The sequence below is a fragment of the Falco rusticolus genome, chromosome 13 (genome assembly GCF_015220075.1).
Source record: "Falco rusticolus isolate bFalRus1 chromosome 13, bFalRus1.pri, whole genome shotgun sequence".
NCBI lineage: Eukaryota > Metazoa > Chordata > Aves > Falconiformes > Falconidae > Falco > Falco rusticolus.
In genome coordinates, this window is record NC_051199.1 from 15480629 (window position 1) to 15507663 (window position 27035).

Genomic DNA, 27035 nt, shown 5'->3' on the forward strand with positions numbered 1-27035 from the left:
TGTGCCACTGCTACACTCCAGCATGCTGCAAATATGCACTAAAATACGCTATGGGTTGTTTTATTTGGCAAAGCCTTGTATTTAATTAACCATGTCTACATTTAACTTTTTTTTCCTACTGTATGTTCTTGTCCCAACTCACAGAGGATATTTCATGCATAGCTTTTAAGTTCACTGTAACAGTGGAGAAAAACACATGGGTAGTGCTAAGGATGCACTTCATAACCACATTAATCCCACATTGTTGTTAAATGTGTGTTTTCACAGAAAACAAAGGAATCTAAGACTTTCTCTATATGGTTTACATTTAGGAAATGTCTGATTTCCCAAAACCATAGTGCAATTCTCTCAGGAGGTCTCTACCAAATTTGAAAACAAGCAAACATTCTTACACACAAGTTCCGAATCATGATTTAAACATTTTTTAATTTAAACTAGACTTCTGGTCTACTATTCATTCTGCTGACTGTGCATTTGACAGGATTTTGCTGGCAGTCATTTCAGTATGTATTCCTCCTTCAGAGTACCTCTAAGTAACAGGAGATAAAATATTTTTTTAAAAAGTAGAGGGAAATCACAAAATACACAGAACAAGAAATATTTGAAGATGGGTCAATGCATGTGTGGTTCCTAGAGCTGCATTACACACTATTACTTTCATTAAAAGTGGGTAGATTTCAAACTAAGAACCTATCTAAAAGGCAGAAGTTGTCTGGAGGCTCAATATTACTGCAGGCTGTTTGAAAAGTGTAAATCCTCAGGCATTACAAGAATCAAAGTTGCAAGCGTGCATTTAAGTACACTTTAAATCCTTTGATATTCTACATTTTGACTTTCAAATTCCACCTTTTAATAGCAACCATTGCCATTGATTTAGAGAAGTCAAAGCAGTTCTGCAAACATTGGCCATAAACCTGTCGCAGCTGTTCGTGTGAGCAAACACTGCAGTCCAAACACCTCTCCTAAGATTTCTGTAGTGCAGTACTGAAATCTGTTTTATTTCCATCAAAAATGGTATTGCTGTATGGACAGGATTATAAATTGCTAGCCTGTTAATTGAGACTTTACATTTTTAAGATTGGGGAGAGGGGGAAGAGAGAAAAATGCAATCACATGCAACAATACTGAAGAGCTTTAAGAATACAGGGAGCGGTACTGTGGTGAAAAAGAAATTTATCAAACAAGCATGAACACTGGTTGAATCCTGTTCATGCTGACGTCAGCTGGAATTTTACTATTGGCTTGAATGAATAACACTCCGTTCTAAAAAGTCTCACATGCTACCATTAATTTTAGAAACAGAGTAAAAATAGCATCTGAACAATCATTTTATTTCCTCTTGTATAGAGGTTAAAATATAGCATGCAACCACAAGAGAACTATTTGCATCATCATGGCATATGCACTGTGCAATCAGATGGGCAGCTCAGCACAAAATAGATTAAGTCAAAATGACGGAACCAAGAATTTGATCCATCTGCTTGGAAAGGTGGTTTTAAATACCGACAAGAATCTAGAAAATACAAAAGGAAATAAGGTATTTAATTTTCATGCTATGAGGCAGCTTCCTAGCCACCTTCTTTGGTTTTTATAGTGTACAGCACTTCTTCGTAGCATATATTAATCAGGAAATTAACCTGATGTTATTCTGCCTTACTATCAGAGAGTTTGAAATCATTTGCATTAAAAACATGTACAGTGTTGCTTAGTAACAGAGACAGTGGAATAAAGCCATAAATTGGGAGGAGGAAGATGAGGCCGGAGGAAATCATAGCAGCATAAAAACTTTTATTGGCACTTAAGCATATTTTTCCCTGATTGAAGCAGAATTCATGAAGCAATTACAACCCCATGACAAAGGCTGGTAATGATTAGCCCTTAAGAACTACTGTTATTTTCTGACAGTTCAGAAGCTGGTTTTGTTTATTTCGGGAAAGGAAACATCAAATCTTTGGACTATCCAACACACAGATTAGCACCAGCTAATTATCCAGTGCCAGCATTTCATTGAAGCGCCCACTGTGGAATAGAGGACTTATGTAATGATTTGTAATTTTAATTAATTCTTGTCACTCGATCAGGGTTTTTAAAGTAATAACATGTACTTCAGTACCTGGTACTTACATTATGCTGCACAACCATGGAAAATACACAATCCAATTATAGTGAAGGAATTATTGGAGAAAAAGAGTTGTGAAACAATTTTTGTAAATTCATCAGTAAAATGGTGGTGGTGGTGTGTCTTAATTTTTGTTGGTTTGGTTTGTGGGCAGGGGGTGTGCACATGGAGGGGGTGCATTTATTACAATTGGTTTCTCATTTAGAAAAAGCACAGATCCCATGGTCTGTTGTCATTCTCCATTTCACATGCCTCTTCCAATTAATCTATTATTTATTTAAGTATAACCCTTTTTTTCCCCAGACAAGGCCCTCTGTCTTAGTATTCTTTAATATTCTTGATCTTTGCTTTGATTTAATCAAATTATTTCAGTAAACTTTGAAAGGTCCAATCCCAACCCAATTGTTTCAAAAAATAGCTCAAAACTTTAGACGACCAGCTTACTCCAAACACCACTTCAGAGCCCACCATCAGCACGTAACCATAAAGCCAGGTAAAAATACAGCAGCCCCCATCCCAAATAACCAGCCACGTCTGTCAAACAAGCAAGTATTGCTGGCCACGTTCCCTATCTAGAAGAGGTGACCACCTTCCTGTGCTTATGCCACCAATTTCCACAAGGAGCAGGGTTTTCCCATTCTGCTCTTCCAAGTGAGGGCACAGAGCTGCATGGAGTTGATAGAGAGCCCCACCGGAGCAAAGCGCTCCGATTTCTCTGTTGTCCTCCAAGTGACATGTGTATCCTGTTTCCCCTGCTTTGTTGTTGACCTCCTTGTTATGTCTCACCTTAAAATGAAATGTTATGCAGGCAAGGGAGACAAGTGCATCCATTTGCTCTGCAAATTCATTTGTATATTTAAGATGCTGGATAAACAACAACACAATAAACTGATCTTAAGAAACTCAGAAAAAAGACAGTTTGTATTTGAGCCATTGGAAAACTAGATATAAATATATATTTAAAAAGAGATCATTTCTTATTACAAAAGTGAGTTTACCTCAGAACCTACTCAGTCATAACTTTGAAGTCAACATGAACCTCTGATTATTTCTTTTTATATAGACCCCTTCCACAGTTTAAATACCCTTTTTGATAGATTATTTTTAAACCTTTTCTGTCATCTCAAGAACAGAAAAGACAGAAGAGGTAAAACTACTTCTCTACAAGGATTGTCATCTACCACATGAAACATGCATTTAGAAGCAAGTACAGAAAGAACTACAGAAGTACAAAGTATTAGAGAAGTACTGATTAGACTCAGGATAACCCTACTTCTGTTTATACATGTAGCCTGCCATTTGATAGAATACATTTCCTCTCAGGCAGCTGTTTTGAGACTAAGAAACCATAATATAATCTTTTAACCACAACCTTTAAAATAGGCTGCTTAGTTTACTACATCGTACCCATCAACCCAGCATCAAGTCCATCCAAAGTCACAACAAATTTCAGGTTTCGTTGACAAATTGTTAAATACTTCCCAGTTTGCCAAATTTTCCAAGAAATACAAAACTCCATAAAAAAAATGCTGCTGTGAAAGACAATTCTGTGCAAAGTTAGATACACAAATAAAAATAAATCAAGCTAAGACATCGCCCCATGTGATTTCCTGAGGGAGAATACCCCATAGGATTTCCCTAGCTGGGAACAAAATAATAAGAGACAATCTGTGAATTAATGCTCAAATCCAAACATAAGGACTTTATACACCAGAAGAATCACTTTTATCCCCCCTAAAACTTTTTAAAAAATGTAAGTACTGTTATTTATCAGCTCCCTAGAGAAAAATATTTGTGGTTTTCTTTTAAAAAATGATGAAGCAAAACAGATGCTGCAGTGCAGAGAGCACAGCAAAACAAGGAACAGTTGTTCGCTCGCTCTCCAGTGTGCCATCCACATTATTTGCAATCATGCAAGACCTCATTAGTCCATGTGCTGAGCCAGGATGCAGCCCTACTGCCTTGGGAGCCACACACGTGCAACTGAGATCAGGATTTGGCCACATACTTTCTTTCCGGGCCCAACAAGCATGATCCTCGCAATATAAATTCTTACAGATGCATGGACAAACCGGCCACAGCGTAACTTCGCTGCTGGCAAAGCTCACGTTCCCTGCATTGGATACGGCTCACAGAGAGCACGTTTGCTTCTCACCAGGACACTGACCAATAAAATATGAAATAAGACTGCCTGTTCACTTCATTTATCAGCACAAAGGGCAAGGATCTCTTAGTAATTCTGTCACATCAAAGCCCACCAAACAACCAGCTTACCCCAGAAAATGGTTCTGTCCTCTCACTGCTGGGCAGCCAGTGGCCACCAAGGCTGCGGCTTTAGTCCTGTGGCCTGGCACGAGCCTGCAGCCGAAGGGGAATGTGCTTACACCAATCTTCCACTCCCCACAGCACAAGGAGTTTGTTTTCCACCCAGCACAGGGCTCACAGAGACCCCAGCCCAAACAAGTGCCCACCACAGAGGGGAGACAGCCTGAGTACTAAGCCCTCCCAGCCTGCTGCAGCCTGGCTCCTAAGAAGGCCACCTCAGGACCCTGAGAGGGTGCCTTAATGAGTCTGACAAGCACCACCTGAGAGAGCTACCTCAGGGCTCTGAGAGGGCACCTTCACAACCTGAGGGCCTTAACAGCCCTGACCAGCACCGCCTGTAATGTCTCTGCCCTACCCTTGGCCCAGGACCTGGGTTCAGCCCAGTCTGGAGCCGTCTGTCCCAGCCCCAGTGACATTCAAGGACTCTGGTCTCCATCCCTGTCCCAGCCCAACCTACCCCCTGCCTACCCCCATGTCCACGGCCCTGCCTGGCCATCCTGGGCTGTGTCTGGCCACGGGGCCCTCACCAGGCCCATCCTGAAAGAGGAAAGCTGAGAAGTTTGAAATTATTCTGGTCGTGGTCTCTGGGGCCCAGAGCCAGCTGTAGTAGAGACCAGGATGTAAAAGTTTTCCACACTTCAGAATTCGTAATGAGGTGGGGGCTTTGGCTGGGATTGCCAAAATTATTTCATTCTGTTTTAGCATCTAGCAGCTTTTTAAGACGGCGTCTCCCCTGGGGGCAAGCCCGAGTTTAGTTGGAGATTTAAGGTGATTTAAGATAAACCAAACATTTCTCCTAAACCTAGTCCACCTGATAAGCATTAAAAAACCAGGCAGGGAAGAAATGTGCAGCACAGTCTGGCTTGGCTTAGTGATAAACCCCCTCAGCAGGCAGGTCCAGCAGGGCGCTCGCAGCCCTGAACCTGTAGCTCCGCTCCTTGACCATTTTCTTCTGTGCTCATTAGACCAGAAACCAGACCATTTCCACGTTTCAAAGTTCAACCAGTTTTATCCATACATTAACATTTTTTTGTCAAAATGTTACCATTACCTTTTGCAATGCCTATGAGGGGAAATGTTGGCATCAGTAGCCTGGAAAATTTTAAGAACAGGTGGTTTGGGCAGCTACCGGGCATGGCACAGTTTATCCAGCTTTGGGTCAGAGCGGTGGACTAGCTAACTCGTGAGGAACTTTCCAGCAATTCAGAGGCTACTTCTGAGGCAGACAGCAAAGTGATGGAATAACTCACTTATCAGACATCAGCTCTGGATTTCTTAGTTCTTGCTGCAGTTCACAACAGCAGGCAAAGTCACTGCCATTTATTAGAAACAGGGCTGGCCTTGTGCTAAGGTCGCGGTTCGTGATACCAACAACATTAATACACAGTAGACAAATAAGTCTGTGATAAGCTCGGAACAATTAGAAAAGGCCTTGGCAGAGCTTCAGCACAATTGGAGATGGTTTTTGGCTTCTTGTCCCTTGGGATGGTGTTCCTCTAATAGGTGGTGTGTCACAGGAAATCTTTAAGAGCAATACTCTTGAACTACCCCTGATTCTTTCAGAACTTGCCGTCTTTCCCACCAGACAGCTTACAAACTCTCATAGCAAGATATACAGTACAAACATGGCAGGAGGGACTCTGCTTTGTGCTGTTATTTGTACATTCTAAAAGAGGCATGAGTCACAGTGACTTATATTTATGATGAACCATTTGTATTGTGAACAGGTGTGCTTTACAAGGTTCATCATTTTCCCTGCAGAGCTTGTAAAACCTTGGAAACACTGATGCTAGAGACCTGAAAAAAGTATAAAATTCTTCAAACCTTGCAGATTTGCAATGAAGAATGTTCTTAGATTAAAAAAAAATGTGATTTATTTGACTCTACATGTAATATGTAACTCCATTCACTCCTCCAGCCCTAAAAACCTGGTCTAGCTGGCAAACAAATCAGAAATTACTCCTTTCCGGATCCATACAAGAGTTATAAACAACAATCTGAAAGAATTTACTTCTGAATGATACTGAAACAAGACTTCAGGGGATCTAAGACAAAAAAAAAGTAAAAAAAAGATTTCACTTCTGTTATTTAGAGAACTTCAATTTTTCTTTTAAAATAAACAATTTTTTCCTTTTTCTCAGCACTTCATAACTGCAAGGCTACTTCTTAACAACACGATGACATTTTTCCTAAATGGGCACAAACCTTAAACAGCTATTTTATTAATATGCAATTTGGGACAAATGGGAGGGAAAAGCAAATAAGTACCCAAAATATTAAGCGTTAATGCAACTTCAAAAAATCAACTTGTAACATTATATAGCCCCCTGTAATAATCTGCAAAGAGCTCCATACAGCTTCATCTTTGTGACTGCATGGGATTGTGGCCTAAGTCAGCATTTCTCAAATGTGGTCCCTAGGAAGCAGAATCTTTCCTCCAACTTGCCAGATGCTAAACTGCATTAAAAGAAGTGTAACATACATTAAACCCTTTTTCCATGTAAGTAATTGCTTCTGTAATGCTAGAAAATTATGAAAGGAATGAAGGTCAGCACAATTTCTGAATGGGTGGAAACAGACTACACAAGGCAATCTTTTTCTAACCATGTGGCCTAGCCCAGAAACAAGCTTAAGAACTCCTGATGCAGGTCTATTTGCAATGCAAATTTTTATATTTTTTTTTAATGCTTTGTGTTTGTCAGGGTGCTTATATATGCTTCCATAGTTTGTTTGCATTATTCAAGTCTCCTAGCCTTCTGGCTGACTGCAGTTCCTCAGGGCAGAGTGAATTATAAAAGAAAAATGGTATAAATCAAAAGTCCATGTATATTACACTGTGGGGAAAAAAAATATAAAGAAACACCATGCTCTTGCCACCTAACTCTCAATTATAGAAAAATAACATCAGTGAGAAAATTACTACTTTCATAATTACTCCTCTCAATAACTGTTTTTTGAAATCCCATTAAAAGCTCTCAGAGTGCATTTTAAACTTTGAGGCAGTGAAGTAAATCAAAGTATGTGAATGTTTATTCTTTCTTATTAAGGAAGCTGCACGGTATTTGACAGCTACAGGCAATGTGAATTGTGTGAAACTTGTAGGATCATAACAGCAATAAACTTGAAGCAGTATGTGTCTTGATAGATTTAAATACAAAATAAGAATGTAATGTTGCCAGTTAAATGGATTGTGGTGTTTTTCTCTCCTTCTCAGGCCAAGCATGCAGTGTTTTAGACAAGAAACAAAAAAGCCCAATGGTTAGAAAGGAAAACGGTATTTCTTGTAGTCATGAAAATGCAGCTCCCCCGTGTTTTAACCAAACTGTATTTGGGAGGGGTGGGGGGAATAATTTTAAAACAAAGCCTGAATTAAAGAGGTAGGAGGTAGGACATGGTTAAATGGATTAGATCACCTCTGGAACACAGACTTTCACCAGGAGCATGTGTATTGCTAAACATCAAATCTTCAATATGGAAACACTTCTATGGGTACGAATAGATCAGAGGCAGGGTTAATAGATGACACTCTCTCTTTAACAGAGAGATCAATTATAGAGAGACTAAGAAAACCTTTTCTTTTGTCATTCTGTGCGTTGAACAATGAGTCCAGCAGCATATCTGTTTCCTATAAGGCATGGGTATGTCTGCTAGAAGTAAATGTGGAAAGAATGTGATCTCTTAGTATCACTGGCCCAGCCTTTGCAATGAAAAACTCATAGAGAAGCAAAATATCAAGGAAGATGTTCTGCCTGAAAGCACAAGTTCCTCCTCCAAAGCAACATCTACCCTTTGCTTTGTCAATTTTCCAACAACAGCTGCTAGTTATCTGTCATATTAATATGCTTTCAATATACTGTGCTTGAAGCAGCTGGATCAACTTGAAACCAATTTGGAAAACATGTTTATAGAGAAAGACAAAGGAAATGACCTGTAACATTGTAGACACAGTATGTTCCACATGAGAGCTCCATCAGTTGAGTTTTTACCAATTCAGTTGTTTTATTATCATCCAAGGTCTCCAATTTTCATTGTGCTGCTGTTACTGTCTGGGATGTCTCTGACTTCCAATCTCTCTTCCCAATATTTTCTGTGGTTCTTTGGTCCCAGAGGAAAAGCAGCAGTAAAATCAGACATCTAAGTGAACAGTTCCACCACACATTCCTGTGCATCTGCAGCAGAGTGCAATGACTAAACTAGGATTTGCTTACCTAGCAGGTGTGTGAGAAGAATGAACAAGCAGGTATTTCCTTTCTTTTGTGGCTATGAAGAAACTAGAATGATCTTCAAAGAATAAGTTCTACCAAATGGTTCAAAAGAAATAGTTTTTCTTCCAAGCAACTTCCCTGCAAAATGTGATGAAGCTTCCTTGTAACAAAGTGATCCAGCTCCCACCCACTCACCACTCATGCCATCAGAATTTAGTGAAATACAGGAGTCAGACAGAACACAGTTTTAACTATTTTGGATGTTAAGAGTCACATTGTAGAATGTAATGAAGGAGGACATTGATGAAAAGAGCATTCTCTCATCTTTCATTCTGCATAAAATTTTTTACTTGATCTAGAATTATTTCCAGTAAGGCAAACTAGTCACTTTTGTTTCATGAACTTTGAGGTTGAGAATGTAAATCTGAAAAAACAAAACAAAACAAAAAATCAAACAAAACCCCAAACCAAAACCCCACAAACAAACATTTTTCCTACAAGTGCTGTATTATTATTTTTTTTTTCACTTTTCATAATGAAATATATACGCACCTTTAAACAGATGTTTGATAAAGGAAGTACTCAAGGCCCATTGCTCTCACTTGGTACCAATAATTGTGAATGTTTTGGTTGTTTTTGCATTTGAATTCTCAAGCCTAAACTCAAAATCTCCAGGAAATTTCATTTATGTATCCATGTGATTTTAAAATGGAAGTCAGAAAGCAACCAGTGGCACTGCTCATTGAGGTAATGAGCTATGCAAAGTGTCAGTTAACTAGAGAAAAGATTAAAGCATAAGACTGACTGAAGCACTCAGCCCTGCATGTTCTCTATCAGCTGATCAAGTTGCTGTTCTGCAGAAACAGACTTGTTTCAGTTGTGGTCAAGAACAAGCTGATCATAAGCATCTGGTGCAATGCCATCACGGAAAAGCCATTGCAATGCTACAATGTGTGACATGAAGTGCTGTCAGGAGTTAGGAAAGCACTTTGCTATTAAGCAAAGTCTCCAGTGGTTCCTCCTCTGGAATGCTAGTTTGGTTACCTACAGTTAGAAGCAAGACTTGAGAATGAAACAGCACAGAGCAAGACAGTGAGGAATGGAGTGCACGCCTCTTAAAAAGGGCTTCTTTAATCCAGCAAATACTTCAGTTTGTTTAGTCTAGCAAAATAAAATCTAAGATGACATAGGATTATTCCTCATAAATACATCACAGAAACAAAAATGAAGCTTTTCTAAAGCTAAGGGATAATGCTGATACATAAATAATTGAGAATCAGCTTATCTTGAACAAATTAAGGTTATAAATTAAAAGGCAGTTTCCAACCATCAGAAGCGTGACGATCAGAAACAGTTTTCCAGCAGTAGTAGTGGGGTCCCTGGGCTGAAGAGACCTAAGGTGGCACTTGATATGTTTGTGAACAGAGTAACAGTGTGACGCCTGAGCAAGCAAGGAGCAAACCTGGTTTTCAAGCACAAAGATCTTGTTCCCCTGGCAAACTGCATTACACAGCTCCTGGTCTTGATACATTCATTAAACTGGAATGTCAAGAGAAATAGATACAAGACCAAATTTAGTGTACAGTGAACATCTTGGTGGTCTATAAATTTAAATTTTTTTCTTGCTTTTACTCTGTTCTGGCAGCTTAAGGGAGCATTTATTTAAATAATATTTAGACATACAGTAAGTAAAGTGAGCACACATACCTTGCAGGGTATCTGAGCATGTAAATATAAAATCTTTACTAATGACAACCAAATTTTTTAGATTGAACTGCATCTACTAATAAATCGAAAGCCTGCTGATAGTGCAGTAGAGATAGAACGAGACTTTTCTAATTCCAGTCTCCCTATCGTCTCTTATGCTCAACCTGGCTTCCCACTTTTTTTTTATCATACCTTCAAAATTTCTTATCTCTGTTTTACATCTGATCAGCCAGGAGATAAAGAAAATCTGGGTAGAACTCAGCAGCCTCAGTTTTTAAAGACTGTTTCTAACTTCTGTTCAGCACGTTGGTTGAACTGCTTTGCCATCCAATTTGAAACATTGCTTTTCCATGACGCTGCTGATACCTTGATGCCAAATCTTACATAAAATATTTGCTTTCACAAACAGCATTTTTTCAGCTCAGATATCCTCATTTACTGATAGGAAAGCTCTCAGTCAGAGTAATTGTCTCACTTCTGCCATATTATAGAACAGAAATGCAGAGAGAGCATATTACAGCAACCTTTAATATATCAGTTTCAGCAAGCATGTTATCTGTTACCCTGAATCTGCAGAAAAACCCGCAGCAAGCTTGCATCAGGACTTAAGCTAGCAAATCTGCATTGCTTTGCCTGTGCCACACAGCCTCATGAGCTCAAGAGCCTGAAATATCAGGCAACACTGCTCCATGCTCCATTTGTTAGTGCCAAGGGTTTGAATGGGTTTGGAAATGTCAACAGTCCAACAGACCCCTATAAACATTACCGAGCATGAAAGTACAAACAGCAACTCCCCTTGAGGACATCTGGGGGCTTTCTATCTATAAAAAGTCTTAGAAAATCTATAAATCCACTCCTCTATAAAATATCATGAAATATCATGGAGTTCTGCACTGCAGAACCAATGAATCCTTACTGGATTTTTCATCCAAAATAGAAATCAGAGAACAGCAGAATTTTTCCTCTTGGGCCTAGATATTCTTCCAGCAGTGCTGTTAGCCAAACCTCTCCTACAAATTACACTGCCACTGAGTATATAACAGCCCTTGCCTATATATCACAAGAACTGTAAATCTTAAACATAAATTTAAAAAATTAAATTAAAATTAAAATCCAAATATTATATATTCCATTAATAAATTATTTGCATGTGTTATTAACTAAAAGTATCATGAATCTCTCTAACAAAATCAACTCTGCACTTCCAAGTTTAAATCAAATAACCACCAGTAAAGCAAGTAATAAAAAAAAAAAAAGACCTCTTGTTTAATCTTAAATACCTTTACATTTAGCATAATTTAGAAGGCTTATTTTGGGATTGCATAAACAAAGATACTTTTCATGCCTACTAAATATTAGCATAGTCTATCTCATATAATGTATACCCCATTGGATTACTCCACATGGATCAATAATAAAGAACAGAACTTCCCATTAGCAAATGCTCTAACATCCATCTAAAGACCCTAAAAAGGCCAGAGGGAAAGGGGAAAGTTTCTGCATTTCAAGGGTTCTGGGATATGGCTGACAGCCTTACTGGGTTTCATTTTTATTATTTAGCCCTGACAAAACCTCTCAGTTCAAGCTCCAGAAGCTTGCTGTTCAGTGAAGGGGAGGTACTGAACATCATGACCTGTTCTTATTTTCCTGGACTGAATAATAATTACCAGTTTCTTCAAATGTGTGAGCAGTGCCAGCAGTTTACCTAGTTCAGAAAATAGGATGGGACAAAGGCACCATAAAGCAGACAAAATATTTAATTAAAAACTATGTATGAATCAGAAACAAGCAAAATCCTAAACTTTACATATTCTGTTGTAAGCCTTCCTGTGAGAAAGCAAAGTCAAATGTGAGCAACATAGTGAACAAACCAAGAGGCAGTTTTGCTTAGGTAGGAAGACCTTTGGCAGCAGAAGAAGGGGGAAAAAATTCCCCAACCCTTCTACAAACATTCTGCTGCACAGTAGTAAACCCATATAATCACATCAGGGAAGGAACTTCACCTTTTGCTATGGAACATCTCAAGGCAGGAGTATTACAGGGTTTTATAGAAAAAAATAGTATTTATACATATAAAATTGATTTTATATTCTGTAATTTTATATATTTTAGTATCATTTTTCTTCTCTTTGGCCAGGCTCTTGGACCAGATCCTCTGATGACATTACACCAAAGCAGCAGCTAAGCTGCTGCACTGCATGGCAGGAGTCCTTAGTCATCACTGAACATCACAGGTGTGATATACTGACTGCAGAATACAGCATGGGGCTTTGGGATACCTTTTCTACCATTTCCATGAAGCACTACAGCAACATTTCCACATCAAAATATATCTTTTTTTTTTTTTAACCTGTTTTAAATAATTCACAGAAAATGTAAGGATTTCAGGTAGCTGTGATGTTCAGGAGGCAGTGGATCAAAGCATGGTCTCTCTCTCTCTCCTCCTCCTTCACACCTTCCCAGCAGATCTGATTTCAGGGTTGGAAGCTGAGAAGTGCAGAGAAATGTAAGAAGGAGACATAAATTAGTAGCAAAAAGCCTCTGTCTAAAACTGGACCTGCATGGTCCCAGTGCTTGAAATACCTGTATTACAAACTAATTTTACAAACTGGTTGCAATCAAGTTGGTAAAAATAATACTGTTTTGATCATGCTCTATCAAGCAAAAAAGCAAAATGATTGAATTTAAACATCCAGACTTGCATGGGTGTAACAGCAGAATCTGGACACTGAGTTTAAAGCAGCTATCTTATCTTTGATGCCTAAACATTTCCATGTGTACAGACAAAATTATTTTCCAAGAATGGTGTTAGTTTATGTTCTGCAGCTTGCTTTTTTGCTTCGTCAAGGCCTTTTCATACAAGTTTAACAGAGGTGTGTCCAACAATTAATTTTCAGATAAATTCATGAAAGTGAGATTAGACTATGGCTACATGATGAAATTGTTTGCACTCTGTATGGTTTTCTTTGTTTCGTGAAACCTACTATTTATGGAAATAGAAAATTATTCATTTCTTGAGAAGTCCAGTTTCTATGGAAATAGAAAATTATTAATTTCTTGAGAAGTCCAATTTCATGTTTAATCATTTGACTTCCTTCTATGAATAAAAGGAACTTTTCACGTAGACAATATCCATGCCTCAGTCAGATTTGATTCCACAGATTTCAGTAGCATGCATTTGATTTATTATTTTTTCCCTGTGATGTCTCACAAATAGCTAATACACTTGCTTAAGTCAGACAGGTTCTCCACTCATTTTGAACTTCATTTTATTACGTGTTCACAGAGAAACAAAGAGTGCCAAAATTAATTCGTTCAACTTAATTTGCTACCCCATACTCATAATGAGTGAGCTTTCCCTATAGTTTTTGCAATTAGTGTTTTAATAATGTTGTTCAAGCATAGATTATAGTCCAGTTGCTTTGGGAAGAGTTTTATGAATACTTCTGATCAACTAAGAACCATGAGTCTTCTGGAAAAGTGTTACATGAACAAATTGATGTGCAGAATACCCGATTAATCTGTTTGGAATTTTTGGTTTGGTGGTTTTTACATGATTTTTTTGTTGTTTTTTCCTTTTTTACAATATGACATGAAATGTAACTCCAAAATCTGGTAGAAAGTAAAACAGGAATTAATTTTAATGATGTTTTAATATATATGTTTTGTTGGGGAGGAAGGCAGAGATTTAGCTGAAGTTCTACTTGATCATAGTGGAGTTCTATGTTCTTCTTCAGCTTGTGAATTTGGGTTACTTGAATAATTTTAAATTGAAAATTTTATTCATTTCTAAATGGTCTTGTTTTTCTGAAATGGCAGAACTATCTGACCTTTGCCCAGGTACAACAGCAGTTGATACAACCTGCCTCTCAGCAAAGGACACCAGATATCAAAATCATTCAGAGTGGAAGGTTACTATCCAAGTGCTAAGCTTCAAACTTCAAGTCTACAGATGAAAAACAAGCTATGCAGGAGAAGAACGTTCACCATTTACATGATCCATGAAGGCAAACACATACAAAACCCAAAACAGAACAGATTGATTATCCAGCAATCTGTAAAAGAAATTTCAGTTAGGCCAAAGTGTGGAATCAATCTGCTCAGTCCACTTGCTGATGTTTTTTTATGGACCTGGACTCTCCTGTTGTCATCTGTCTTTAGTCCCACTCACAGTGATCCTGCTGTGCTGTGTTAACTCTAGTATAGCATCACTATCTGGATCATATTTAGCTGGATGAAATGGAGATTCATCTGTCTGTCTAAATCCTTCTGTTAAAACTGGAGGTGAATGATTGCACATTGACAGCCTGATTTACCTTCAGCCCCTGCAGAGTCCAGAATGGGAACTAGGGGAATACTGAGAATGACAATGTGCTAACAACCCATATTTGATATCCTGGAGAGGCCTCAACAGTGGGCATATACTCCTGTATCTCATTACAGAATAGTTCTAGCACTGCCTCAGCAGCATCTGGTTCTTGCATTGCTGGAGACATTATCTAGGCATAAATGTGCTGATCTACACCAGAAGAGAAACTCCTACACCCATCAGATACTGCATGAAGATGAGAGTTTAAAGTTTAACTGGCTTCTGTTAGAATAGCCAGTGTCTAGTTGCTCATGTACTTTTTTAGATTATAAACTTTTTCCTGTAGGTGTGATCCCTCACTAACTACCACGTGCTCATCTCAGTGCTTTAAAAATTGTAAGGGGAAGGACCTTATGCTTTTTTGCATCTTTGAGCTGTTGCTGAGTCCTCCCATGACCCTGCTAGCCTTACAGATGCCACAGAATAGGCTTGAGTATGAGAACCTGCCACACTTGTGCATGACAGAAAGCCCATCCCAAGAACAAGCTAATTAAGCAGATGTCCTGTGTCAGGTCAGTCCTTCTCATTGCTTCATTAAATATCTTTTTTTTCTGTTTGGCACAGAACAGATTGTTGGTGCTTGGTTTCTGGCAATTCTGGGACTGCCAATACCTTTATCCACTGCTTTTATTTTAGTGTATTTCACACTTTTTTCAAGCAAATAAAAATCTGAATGTATATGGTATTACAACAGCTTCTAGCTAGGGATATAAAATACTTTCTAAACACTAAGCATCTGTGCATTGATCATGTAATGAAGCTGCAATACACTCAGTCTTAATTATGACTTAGACATCAATGGTAAAAAAATGATACTCTTTGCTGGGTAAAAAACTGGCTGAATGGCCAGGCCCTAAGAGTGGTGGTGAATGGAATTAAAACCAGTTGGTGGCCAGTCACAGTTGGTGTTCCCAGGGCTCAGTACTGGGGCTAGCTCCATTTTAGATCTTTCTTGACAATCTGGACAAGAGGATCAAGTGCACCCTCAGTAAACTTGCAGACAACACCAAGTTGTCGGGGTGGGGGTGGGGGTGGTGGAAGTTGTTCTGCTTGAGGGCAGGCAAGCTCTGCAGAGGGGTCTGGACAGGCTGGACCAATGGGCCGAGGCCAGTTGTATGAGGTTCAATGAGGAGAAGTGACAGATCCTGCACTGGGGTCACACCAGCCCCACACAGCGCTACAGGCTGGGGCAGAGCGGCTGGGAAGTGCCTGGTGGGAAAGGACCTAGGGGTGCTGGGTGACAGCTGGCTGGGCATGAGCCAGCAGTGTGCCCAGGTGGCCAAGAAGGCCAACAGCATCCTGGCTTGTATCCAAAAGTGTGGCCAACAGGACCAGGGCAGCGATCGTCCCTCTGTATTCGGCACTGGAGAGGCCGCACCTCGAATGCTGTGTTCAGTTTTGGGCTCCTCACTACAAGACAGACGCTGAGGTGCTACAGCATGTCCAAAGAAAGGGCAACAAAGTTGGTAAAGGGTCTAGAGTTTAGCCTGGAGAAGAGGAGGGTCAGGGAAGACCTTACTGCTCTCTACGACTACCTGGAAGGACGTTGTAGTGAGATAAATGTTGGTCTCTTTTCCCAAGTAATAAGACAAGAGGAAATGGCCTCAAATTGCACCAGGGGAGGTTTAGATGGGGCATGAGGAAAAATTTCTTCACCAGAAGGGTTGTCAAGCATTGGAACAGGCTGCCCAGGCAAGTGGTTGAGTCACCAGCCCTGGAGTTATTAAAGAGAGGTACAGATGTGATGCATAGGGACATGGCTTAGTGGTGGATTTGGCAGTGCTGGGTTAATGGTTGGACTTGATATTAAAGGTCTTTTCTAACCTAAATGATTCTATAATTCTATTTCACAGGAGATACTTTGGCAAGATCCACCAACCCTACAAAAGAACAGTTACACATTTCACTGTTTCTCACCTGATGCGTCAATAGCAGAAGTAGAAACACATCCCAGAGTCATGAGAGCTACCTTTTTTTGCTCCATACCCTAGATCTTATCACTCCCATTCTTTCCTCTCCTTATCCAGTTCCTGTTCACACACATTAAGTAGCATCCGCAAATGTGGAGGGGAAAAAAAAAAAAAGATACCGACACATAGATACAAAAATAGTAGGATATAAACATGTCCCAGAGCACTAAAGCTGAAAAAGCTTTTGATGACTTAAAAGATGCAATATTAATAATATATAAAGGCAAAAAAAGTACCAAGAAAGCTTGGAGCACATGCTGGATATCAGATTCTGCTGATCCTGACCTCTTCAAAGTACTGCCAAAAATCTTCAGAATATATTAAATAGTATTAATCTTCAAAACTAAGGTTAGAACATATTACCTTAACAAATGAATTATGATAAGGGGGTCCTCACAATTCAAACACATGTGTCTGGTCTGGGGCACATGTTAGGATTTTGCTATATTACATACATAAGCAGTGTTAAGATTTGGAATTGAGCAGCTTCTCACTGATCTTTTAGGTCATAATAAATATAAAACAATATTGAAAAGATCAAATTGTCAATCAAGGATTATGAGAACTGGCAATATTTTGTGACTAAAAGATAGCAGACTTTTTAAAATATAGCTCAACAAACTACCTTATTCAGGAATTCTGTATCTACTGAAACTCCTAGAAAAAGACATTATTTATCCTCAGAGTTTTGGACTCGGTTTGATAACAAATGGGATGAAAGGCTTCATAGGATAAAGGAGGCTTCTGAAATGCTAACATTGATGTGTGTTTTTTCCATTTATCAGTCTGTGGTTAGCCTTCATAAGCTTTTCAAAGTGGAGTACCAGAGTTACTTCTATTTCTAAAACTGAAATAAGAAATTACTACCAAAATGAATTTCAGCTGGAATATAGCCAATTATTAGCATCAAAACATTTTAGAGCTCATGTCACTAGACACAGGGAATACTCTTTGTGAGTGACAACATCATAGAAAACTTTATTTTTAATCATCAAAAAAGCAAACAACTGCAACAAAATTACAATAACTGCTGCTTTTTCTCAGCTGTGCTCAAAATACATGTCCTGAAGGAAATTACTACACACTCTCCTTTTGAGATTCAGCTGGTTTTGTTACTTTTTTGATTAAAAAAATTAAATTTTTCTTCTGAATCTCTTCAAAGAGATAGGTAATACTAGCCTCTGCACTCAGTATCATGTAGTAAAGGCCTAGGTTTACTCAGCCATGGCCAACTGATGTGCTCTTGGCTTGTAATCAGCTGCTAAAAAGAACAGATGGCTTAACCAAATTTAATTTGCTATTTTATTTATCCTTATGCTACCCCTTTATCATACAAATATTAAACGTTTATATTATACAGTTAGAAAAACAAGACAATGCTTAGAGCTAGTTTATGAGCTAATCTGATGAATAACCATCAATCCTGAGATGTAAAATAAATCACTTAAGTAGGATTCCAGGTCATTGTTTTTTTTTTCTGACAGATGGAAACAGCAACGACTGTCATTAGAAATTATAGTATTCAGTAATGCTTGCCAGCTCAGCCGTTGATGGCAGTAATGCTGTGTCAGTGATTGTTTGGAGAAAAACATACATACAATAAAAAAATCCCATCATCTCCAACTGCATGAAAAAGCAAAGAATTTCTTAAAAGTAAGCTCAAGCATTGAAATCTGGCAGTCTACTATTTCCAAGATGCTTCTCAGTGCTCGACAGGGAATGATGACATCTGCAATTTGTTTGATTACTTCTTGTGATCATTTATTCATTGTGAGATCTGGGCTTGATCATCTCCACGTTATTGTCTTAGCAGTGTTCATGGGATCAGACTATTTTATCTGATACTGTAGACCTCATCATCGTAAAGTTAAAACTTCTGAAGACTTTGCAGTATTGTTTTGGCACTCTGTCAGGATAACTCCTGCTGTCATCCTTCTTAGGAGACGTGACTCAAAGTAAGTTTATTGCGGGGCAAGAGCCTGCAGTGCTACAAATTAGGTCATTAATTGTAAAGTAAGTTCAAACCCTATGGTTTGGCAAAGACGGTTTTGGATAAATAGGCTCAGTGCATTTTTGGAGTCTCCTTTTAGGAACATATTCGTCATGGGTCATATTGTTAAGTATAAATTGCTGCATTTTTGGTACCTTTATTTTAATAATGTATTTCTAGGTATTCTGTATATAAGGCTGCTACAGCCTTACTGAGCTAACTCCAGAGAACCTCATAAAAAATCAGGTGCAGAGTCTAATGCCACATTCATGCTTAAAATGGTCATTGATAATTCAAATTTCTGCACTTTGAAACTGTAACTGTGTATTTAATCTGAGATGAATATACATTAATTTTCCAATATTTTTTTACATATTATATGATACACACACACACACACATATATATATATATATATTTCTGCAAAATAGCAGACATGGAGTCAAAGAACATCTTCAAGATTATCTGTGCCTGAGCCCCTTAATTTGTCTGGTCACTTAGGCACAACAGAAAACAGAACTGAGCTCATAAATTCAATTCTTTATATATTTATACACTGATTCATTTAGAGGCTCCCTGTTGAAAACATCAGTCACCTCAGGACACAGCATCAATAGACAATTAATATTACATTTAATGCCAAGTACTTGTTAATGAAAACTAAACAGATGCAAGTGCAGTGATGCAAACACACTACCATTTCTCAGATAGTTTAGGCAAAACATGAAAGGTAAAGTAAAAAATGCTTTTGCATGACTATATTTCATTTGATCTTCTTAGCCTACATATAATGCCCACTGTAGTGCTTAACTTTAAAGATATTTACCTCTGATCCTTACATGATCAATGAATGTATTATGTGGAGCATATGTACAACTCTGCTGCTACTAGAAATTTCTACACTCTTAGTTCTGCAGGCACCTGCCTTACTCATAAGTCTCAGTGAAGTGACTGAGGAAAGAACAAGTCCAGTACTTCTCTATTGGGGAATAAAAGATAATTGGTACATGCCGACTGGGTTTCCTCTTGCTTTGTCAGCCCCATGTAATTCAGCAAGAGAGACGATACTGTGCCATTAAGACCAGTTATACTGCAACAACATCTGATAAGACATCTACCATTACATAATGTAACAATAAAGTATCCAGCAACCAAATGAGTGCGAAAAACCCAAAATGAATCAAAATTCACATGCAACAGAAAAGAACAAAGTAAGTTAAATTCACTTCCTCATGTCAAGTGTTTATGCAACTCAAGTAGCAAGATCCTTCAGCCAGCCCACCCCCCTTGAGACTTTCAGCTGTTTTCACAGGTGTGGAGTAAAACACACATTATAAAAGGTATGCAAATAAAACAAGGTCATCTATCAGTTGATCACTGAGCTGTTCTGCTGTATAGCTGATAAAAAGCAGGACAAAACAGGTTATAAAAGCAGCACGGAAGAGCTAAAAACATTGGGGGGGTTTCCTTAAAAAAAACCAAAACATGTGGGTGCTCTTACTTCTAATAGGTGCTGCAGCTGTTTCTGCTCACCTGCAGAATCTTGCCTTTGATGGGTAAGAACAGACATCAAGTTTCATATTTGCACAATTTCTTCTGCATGAGCAGAACCTTCCAATTGACTTACCCGTTTCAAACCCCGTCTTTCTCTTCCCCTTTCAGGCAGAAGGTGTTTCGTGTGATTCCACAAAATGATGAGCAGGTGGAAATCATCAATTCCCTTGCCAGCAACATGCAGGTAAAGAACTTGGGGAAGGGACTCTATTGTATTTGAAAGGAATGGTTTTCCTCTTGTTCAACTAATGTGTGTCTAAAAAAAAAATAATCATGCAACTGAATTAAAGACCTAATCTTGATTCCATTCAAGTTAAGCTGTAGTGTTTCTTCAGAAGGAACAGGACAAGGTGATAAAGCTAGAGCTATACAAATACATTACGATACCTTTTTAGAAGCTAGTTAACCCAGTCTGAATATCAAAGGGCCTACCAGAATTTATTAATAAACTAATCTGAAATGCTGTATTCAGTGTGGGGTACTTTCAAGAATATATTAGATAAAACATGGAAATTTCAGCTACAAGAACTTTTACCATTGTAGGCAAAACATTTTGCTCACATAAATCTAAAATTCCACACTCCCAACAAACTGAACTTTTCTTTGGCCTCTAGTTGCTCATGTCATGTTTTCTTCTCTGACTTTCTTTTAAAGCTTCCTTTCTCTCCTACCAAGCTGCATGTTTCTTACTGACCTTGATGTAGAAATATGATGACACAATGACATAAGGAAAAACAATAAAGATAGCAAATATGTTTTCAATATTTTTCTTCAGCTTTGATGTTGTAAAATAGCTGTTGGTGAAAAAGACACCATTATCTGTAGGATGAAAGGATGGTATTTTTAACGAAGTACAGATGTGGAGAACTATCATCAACAGGCTAGCATAGCATGCTGGAACAGTATTCTGTAGAAGAATATACTATTGGAATGGTGCTACCCTTATTAAGAAAGCTAACATACCATGCTTGCTTTTAAGTGTGTAGTATAAAAGGATTGCTTGTCTTCTTTTTCTTTTAAGTAAAGAAAAGATCCCTGAACTACCATTGTTATATAAAGGAATCAGTTAGGACTGATATAGTAGTATATTCTGGAATAGTCATCTCACTTGAAGACACGTAGTTCTTGAATATGCCCATCAGCCCCCAATTTCCTTTACATTCACGAGAAGAAAGGCTTAAAAGGCACTAGATTTGCAAACCAGCTTTGCTTTCATTGGCCTTTAACAGGGCGCTAAATCCAGAGGTTTGGAAGCTGACTTCAACAAAAATATGTGATACGGCAATAGCACTGTTGTTTGTCCACCCAGAGTTAAACACCTTTGAAAGGCACAGGTTCCTTGTACCAACTTCAGTGAACTGAGTCTTAAAAGTACTCATAGAGACAACAGTCTTTCCCAGCTAATTGACATGAAGTATTCATGTAGCATCCCTCTGCTACTGAGTCAGGAGTCTGTCTCTGTCTAACACTTAGAGACAGAAGCCTCCACTGAAATATGTACAAAGAACGAAAGAAGTTGTAAGGATAGTTACAATATTCATAAGTGTATGCATTCAGACGCTGTAGAATACTTGACATTTGTGAAACTGTCACTGCCATCTCCAGAATTCTGCCATATAAATTGCAGGGCCTAATAAAATCTTCTTAATCATTTTCCAGTTAAAATTTAGGTTGATACTTCTAGCAAGCACAGTCAGGTCAGTGTAATAGGATAGGAACAAAATTTGGTATATTAATCACAATCAATATCACCATGACACATACACCCACCTAAAAATCACAGCCATACGTATGTATTTGTTTATTTATCGACCTTATTTCAGGTTGACTTTTGGCAGCCAGACTCTGTCACACTGGTAAGGCCAAAAATGCAAGTTGATTTCCGAGTTGAAGCTGACAAGTCCTTTGAGGTTGAAGGTCTTTTGAAAGAAAATGGAGTAGAATATAGGTAAGTTTGTTCTCACTACTTTATTTTGAATAAGAAATTAAATACGAGGAAAATGTGTTTGATCTTTTTGTATTGGTCAACTGATCCTCCCGTCACAAACTTCACCCCTCCTGTGGATGCCTCTGCTGGGTTCAGCTTCCCTATGGCAGGCAGTTCCAATGGACTGTAGGTGCTCCACGTTAAAGGTGTGGGGTGGAATGCTGACAGAGGTAAGAGGCAGGAAGCAAAGGCTTACTACCAGGAACCTCCCAGAGGTGGAAGCTCACTGCAGTACAAAGGCTGGAGTATGGAGGGGATGAGAAAGATTTCCCACTAAAGGTGAAATGTAGCAAAGGTCTAGAAAGAGCCACAAAGTACACCAGACAGGTTGGCATATAGTATCGGGGAACTGAAGTCAGAAAATGGTGAGCTTCAAGGGCCACCATGAGGGGCTTCCCACTGAGTCCTCTAACTGCAGAATAATAGCTAGGGGAGCAAAGCGCCCAGCTGGTGGCAAAGAGAAGACAGTTATCAGGTGAAGGGCCAATGGGGTAGGGAGAACAGATTTCCAGGACAGCCTTGGGCTTACTCAAGTTGCACAGCAGATGCATGGCAAGGATTTCTCCAGTGAGAAAGCTCGTAATTAGCTTAAATATTTTGTAAATATATTACCTAGAAGAAAGCCCTGAGTTTCCACAACCGAATACAACTACCCGTAAGTGGAGGGAACAGATTACACTGCCACATTACACATCCCTGGGAACAGAAACAGTGTGGTGAATAGCACTAATGGAATAGTGAGGAGAGAAAAAAGCAGGACCAGGCAGCTGCTTATACTTCATATCTTCCAGTCACTATGCAAGCATTAACTGAGAATGAGAAGTTGACTTTGGGCTGGGGTGGAGTGGGGTTGTTTGTCTTCATTTTAGCTTCACCTGAGCATTGCAAATTGGCTGAGCCCAGCTTGATCATCAGGCTTCTTTGATGTGTAATGGATATTCTATCATCATGTACTTAGACACTGAAAGTCACTGTGACTTGATCGCAGTCTCACAAGTTCAACTGACTGAGTGCAGAGGTTTTGTCTTCCAGCCCCATTGTTTTTGCCACCAGATCAAACGCTTCACTGGACACCACACAGATCTCATGACACATAACTTTTATGATCTGCTAAATCCAAGGGTAATCCAACCCGAAATTTACTGGCCTCATATTAACCATGTCTGATTTGGATGCCGCTGGGGGAACAGAATCTAAAAACACTCTAGAAGAAATCGTGTTCAATAATGTCACAGCCCACATACAGCACAGGAATCCGATTTCAGTGGAATTTCCTCTTTGGCAAAGGAGGAGTTACTATACATGTTTTTAGTTTTTCCTATAATACTCATGAACTCCCTCAGGTCCATGCACAAATCTTTTGATTGCAGCAAAGGCCAGAATGTCTGGAAGGCGTCCCTGACAAACTTGAGTGGAGCGTCCTTGTGACAACCCAAGCTGCTACAACTCCTTTGAAGTGCAGCTATGGTGCCCTGACATCATGTCAATGTAGTCACTTGCACTGTTTGTTCTGAAGGCTGGTGGTGCCTCACAAAAAGGCCTCTTACTCTTCTATCCAAATCAGAAATTATCAAGGACATATCCTGGATGAGTAAGATTTGTAAGAATGTTAAGACAAAGAAAAACAAGAGGATTTCATTTTTTGATAGCCAAGGTTAAAATATAAGCAAAAGGTCCTCAAGAGCATGCTCAGTGATGAGCTGTGCCTTTGTGTCAGCCCCAGGGAAAGGTGAACAGGAGAGATCCAGCCACTCCAGACAGGATGCTGGTGTTTTCTCACTGTTGTGTGTTCTAATTTAATAGCCCTATTCACATGCAGTAAAGTAGTTTGGAGGATGGATAATGCCACCTGCAACAGAGTTGTCCAACCACACCTAAAATTTGGAAGCTTGGTTTGACAGAGAATTTAATCTGGCGAACATTGCTGGGTTGCTGCATGGGACTGTTACTTTGCTGCAGTTTAACTCTCCTTCAGTGCCATAAGCTCAAGAGAGAGCCCCTTTTCTTATTGAGGCAGAAGCAACCTGGCAATACAAGGTCAGCCCAGAGCTCATTTTCTGCACGCACTCTGTCTTAGCATTGCCATTCTTCCTAAACCAAACTGTTGCCACCCTGGAGGTTTGTTAGTATGGGAGTAAGTAGGCAGGTGCTCGTTAGGGGGAATCTATTGCTCCCTGATCATTCTGGTGGCAAAGTTGAGGCAGGAAGTACATTGAAACTGGAACCTAATATATCTTATTTTCAAATGCATAGAACAGACCACCCCATCACCATCCCCCACCCCCGGCATTTCACTTCACAATCCATGCAGCTTTAATTCCAGGAAGACCCTGAAATGTCCACCTGGTGCTTCCTTTCCTGCTAGTAAGTTGTATGTTTCTCTTTACGCTTTTCCTGGTGCCTTGCAGAGTTTTGATTGACAACCTGCAGGCTGCACTGGATGCCCAGTTTGACAGCAAAGCTCGTACCACCAGACACAGCTATGAAAAGTACAACAACTGGGAAACGGTAAAGTCTAGAAGTTTACCACTTTGTCAGCTTGGTACCTTAACCTCTGTAGTAAAAACAGCTTCTGATATGTTTCTAGCCCTCTTTCTTTTTCCTCTTCTGTTCCATCCATCAATATGATAACTCTTTCTCTAAACTTTCCTTCCTCTTCTCCTATATTGCTCATTACTGACTTAATCTGTATAACCCATCCCCCTACACCTATTTCCTCTACTTCTGCTCACAGTGCTGCAAAGAAACTAGCAGAAATCCAATGACCAGGCTGCCATGCTTCAGTACTGATTTGCTCTTTCCTTTTCACTCCTCCCACCTTCTCTGCTAAAAATCTTGATACCATTCCCTGCCCCAATGCTAGCCTTCATCTTCCACCATAAGCTCTCCAATCCTCCCTACTTTTTTCACAGCCATGCTCATTTTTCCTGACATGTAGCATCTTGACCATGTCACTCTTCACATCTTTGCAGTGGCTCCTTATCATCCATTGCATCACAGTTCTTATACTTGCAAGTATGACGATCTCCCTTTCATGCCTTTCCTTGCAAAAAACTCTCATTTTTGTGCCGATCATTGCCCACTAAGCACCTGTTACATTTGCAAACAACAAAATTTGTATTTCGTCTCCAGGTGGTATCTTTAGAACATATACAGAACTAATCAATTTTCTTCCATTAGAACTCTCTGAAAAAAAGAAAAAGTCTCCTTTTACAAGGCTATTTAAAAATAAGAACAAAACTTCTTCTGACTCTGCAGAGGTTATTGGCATGCAAAAACCCACCATCATCTATAATGTCAACCATTATTTCTAATATTTCCTTGCCAGTTTGTCTAGATCTGTCTGCTGTTTCCTGCCTTTTCCTTAGTTTATAGATAGCTGTTTGGGCATGGAATGCTTTTATGTGTGGATGTGACAACTTTTTTGTGAGCTCCTGAAGGCCCCTATAACAAAGGGAATCTGGTCCAATATTAGGATAATGAATGCTGTTACTACTTCCCTTAAATAGAATGAAGGAGATATTCTTTATTTTGTATCTGACATTAGTGAACAGTTCCTATAAATCCCTGTCCAGCACTTCTGTCAGTAATTCAAAAATTATGCTGAATAAAAGAGCCATGACACTGAAAAACACTACAACATGTAGAAGATTTAAGACACTCGGTCTACGTAGCTTAAAAAGAAAATCAGTTTTTGTTAAGAGAGTTTAAGGAGTGACTCCAGGTCTTGCTGGAGTCTTCTCTTCTCCAGGCTGAACAACCCCAGCTCTCAGTCTGTCTTCATAGGAGAGGTGTTCCAGCCCTCTCCTCATCTTCATGGCTTCATGCCCCTCCTCTGGACTTACTCCAACAGGTCCATGTCCTTTTTATGGTGGGGGCCCCAGAGCCGAATGCATTACTCTAGGTGGGGTCTCATGACAACGGAGTGGAGGGGGAGAATCACCTCCCTCGACCTGCTGGTTACACTTCTTTTGATGCAGCCCAGGATACGGGGCTTGCAAGTGCAACTATCAGGTCATATTGAGCTTCTCACCAGCCAATACCCCTAGGTTCTTCTCCTTAGGGCTGCTCTCAATCCATTCTCTGCCCAGCCTGTAATTCTGCTTGGGATTGTCCCAATCCATGTGTGCACATGGCCTTGTTGAACTTCTTGAAGGTTGCACAGGCCCAGCTCTCAAGCCTGTGAGATCCCTCTGGATGGCATCACTTCCCTCCAGTGTGTCAATCATACCACACAGCTTGGTGTCATCAACAAATTTGCTGAGGGTACACTCAATAATTCTTGGAAATCTACAAACTGTATTAAATATTAGGTCAAGTTAGATGCCCTGAAGGACCATTCTGGCTTGAATTCTGTGAATCAATTAGTCTGGACCTGAGGAACAGAGATTCATTAAATTTAACCTCTTTATTAAACAGATAGCTGCTTGGACTGCTGATATTGCTGCTCAGAACCCAGACCTTGTCTCTCGCAGTGTAATTGGGGAAACATATGAAGGACGGCCAATGTACCTTCTCAAAGTAAGTGCTTTCATTTCTTTGTGACAGACTTCCTCTATTAACCTTCACAAAAGTATGACATCTATTAAAACACCAACGATGCTGAGATAGTATTATACATTTTGCAGAAAATCTAATACATTTTGTTCACTACTTCTATGATTTTTTTCAACCTTTAAGGTTTTTTTTTCTAAAAAGGGGCATAATGAATTATTCGAAGTTCAGTCATATAAATTCAACCACACTCCCGAGAGCTATTTGAATGACCTTTATGTTCTTTCCATCTGTTGTTTGTAAACCCATTTACTC

The 27035-nt window shown here is 39.3% G+C and overlaps 1 protein-coding gene across 3 annotated transcripts in view; it reads left to right on the top strand.

Annotated features, from left to right (window-relative positions):
* The window catches only part of CPB1 (carboxypeptidase B1), a 66884-nt gene that overhangs the window by 25362 nt on the left and 14487 nt on the right, over window positions 1-27035 (top strand). Inside the window, exons 1-5 of one of the 3 annotated variants that reach the window (XM_037407140.1) lie at window positions 20171-20241; window positions 20348-20423; window positions 22063-22187; window positions 24635-24734; window positions 26646-26747. In XM_037407140.1, the coding sequence (XP_037263037.1) occupies window positions 20171-20241; window positions 20348-20423; window positions 22063-22187; window positions 24635-24734; window positions 26646-26747 (474 nt within the window). Of the gene's footprint in view, window positions 1-20125; window positions 20424-22062; window positions 22188-24634; window positions 24735-26645; window positions 26748-27035 lie in introns of those variants that run through there. The other 2 variants (XM_037407139.1, XM_037407138.1) reach the window with 2 other exon arrangements.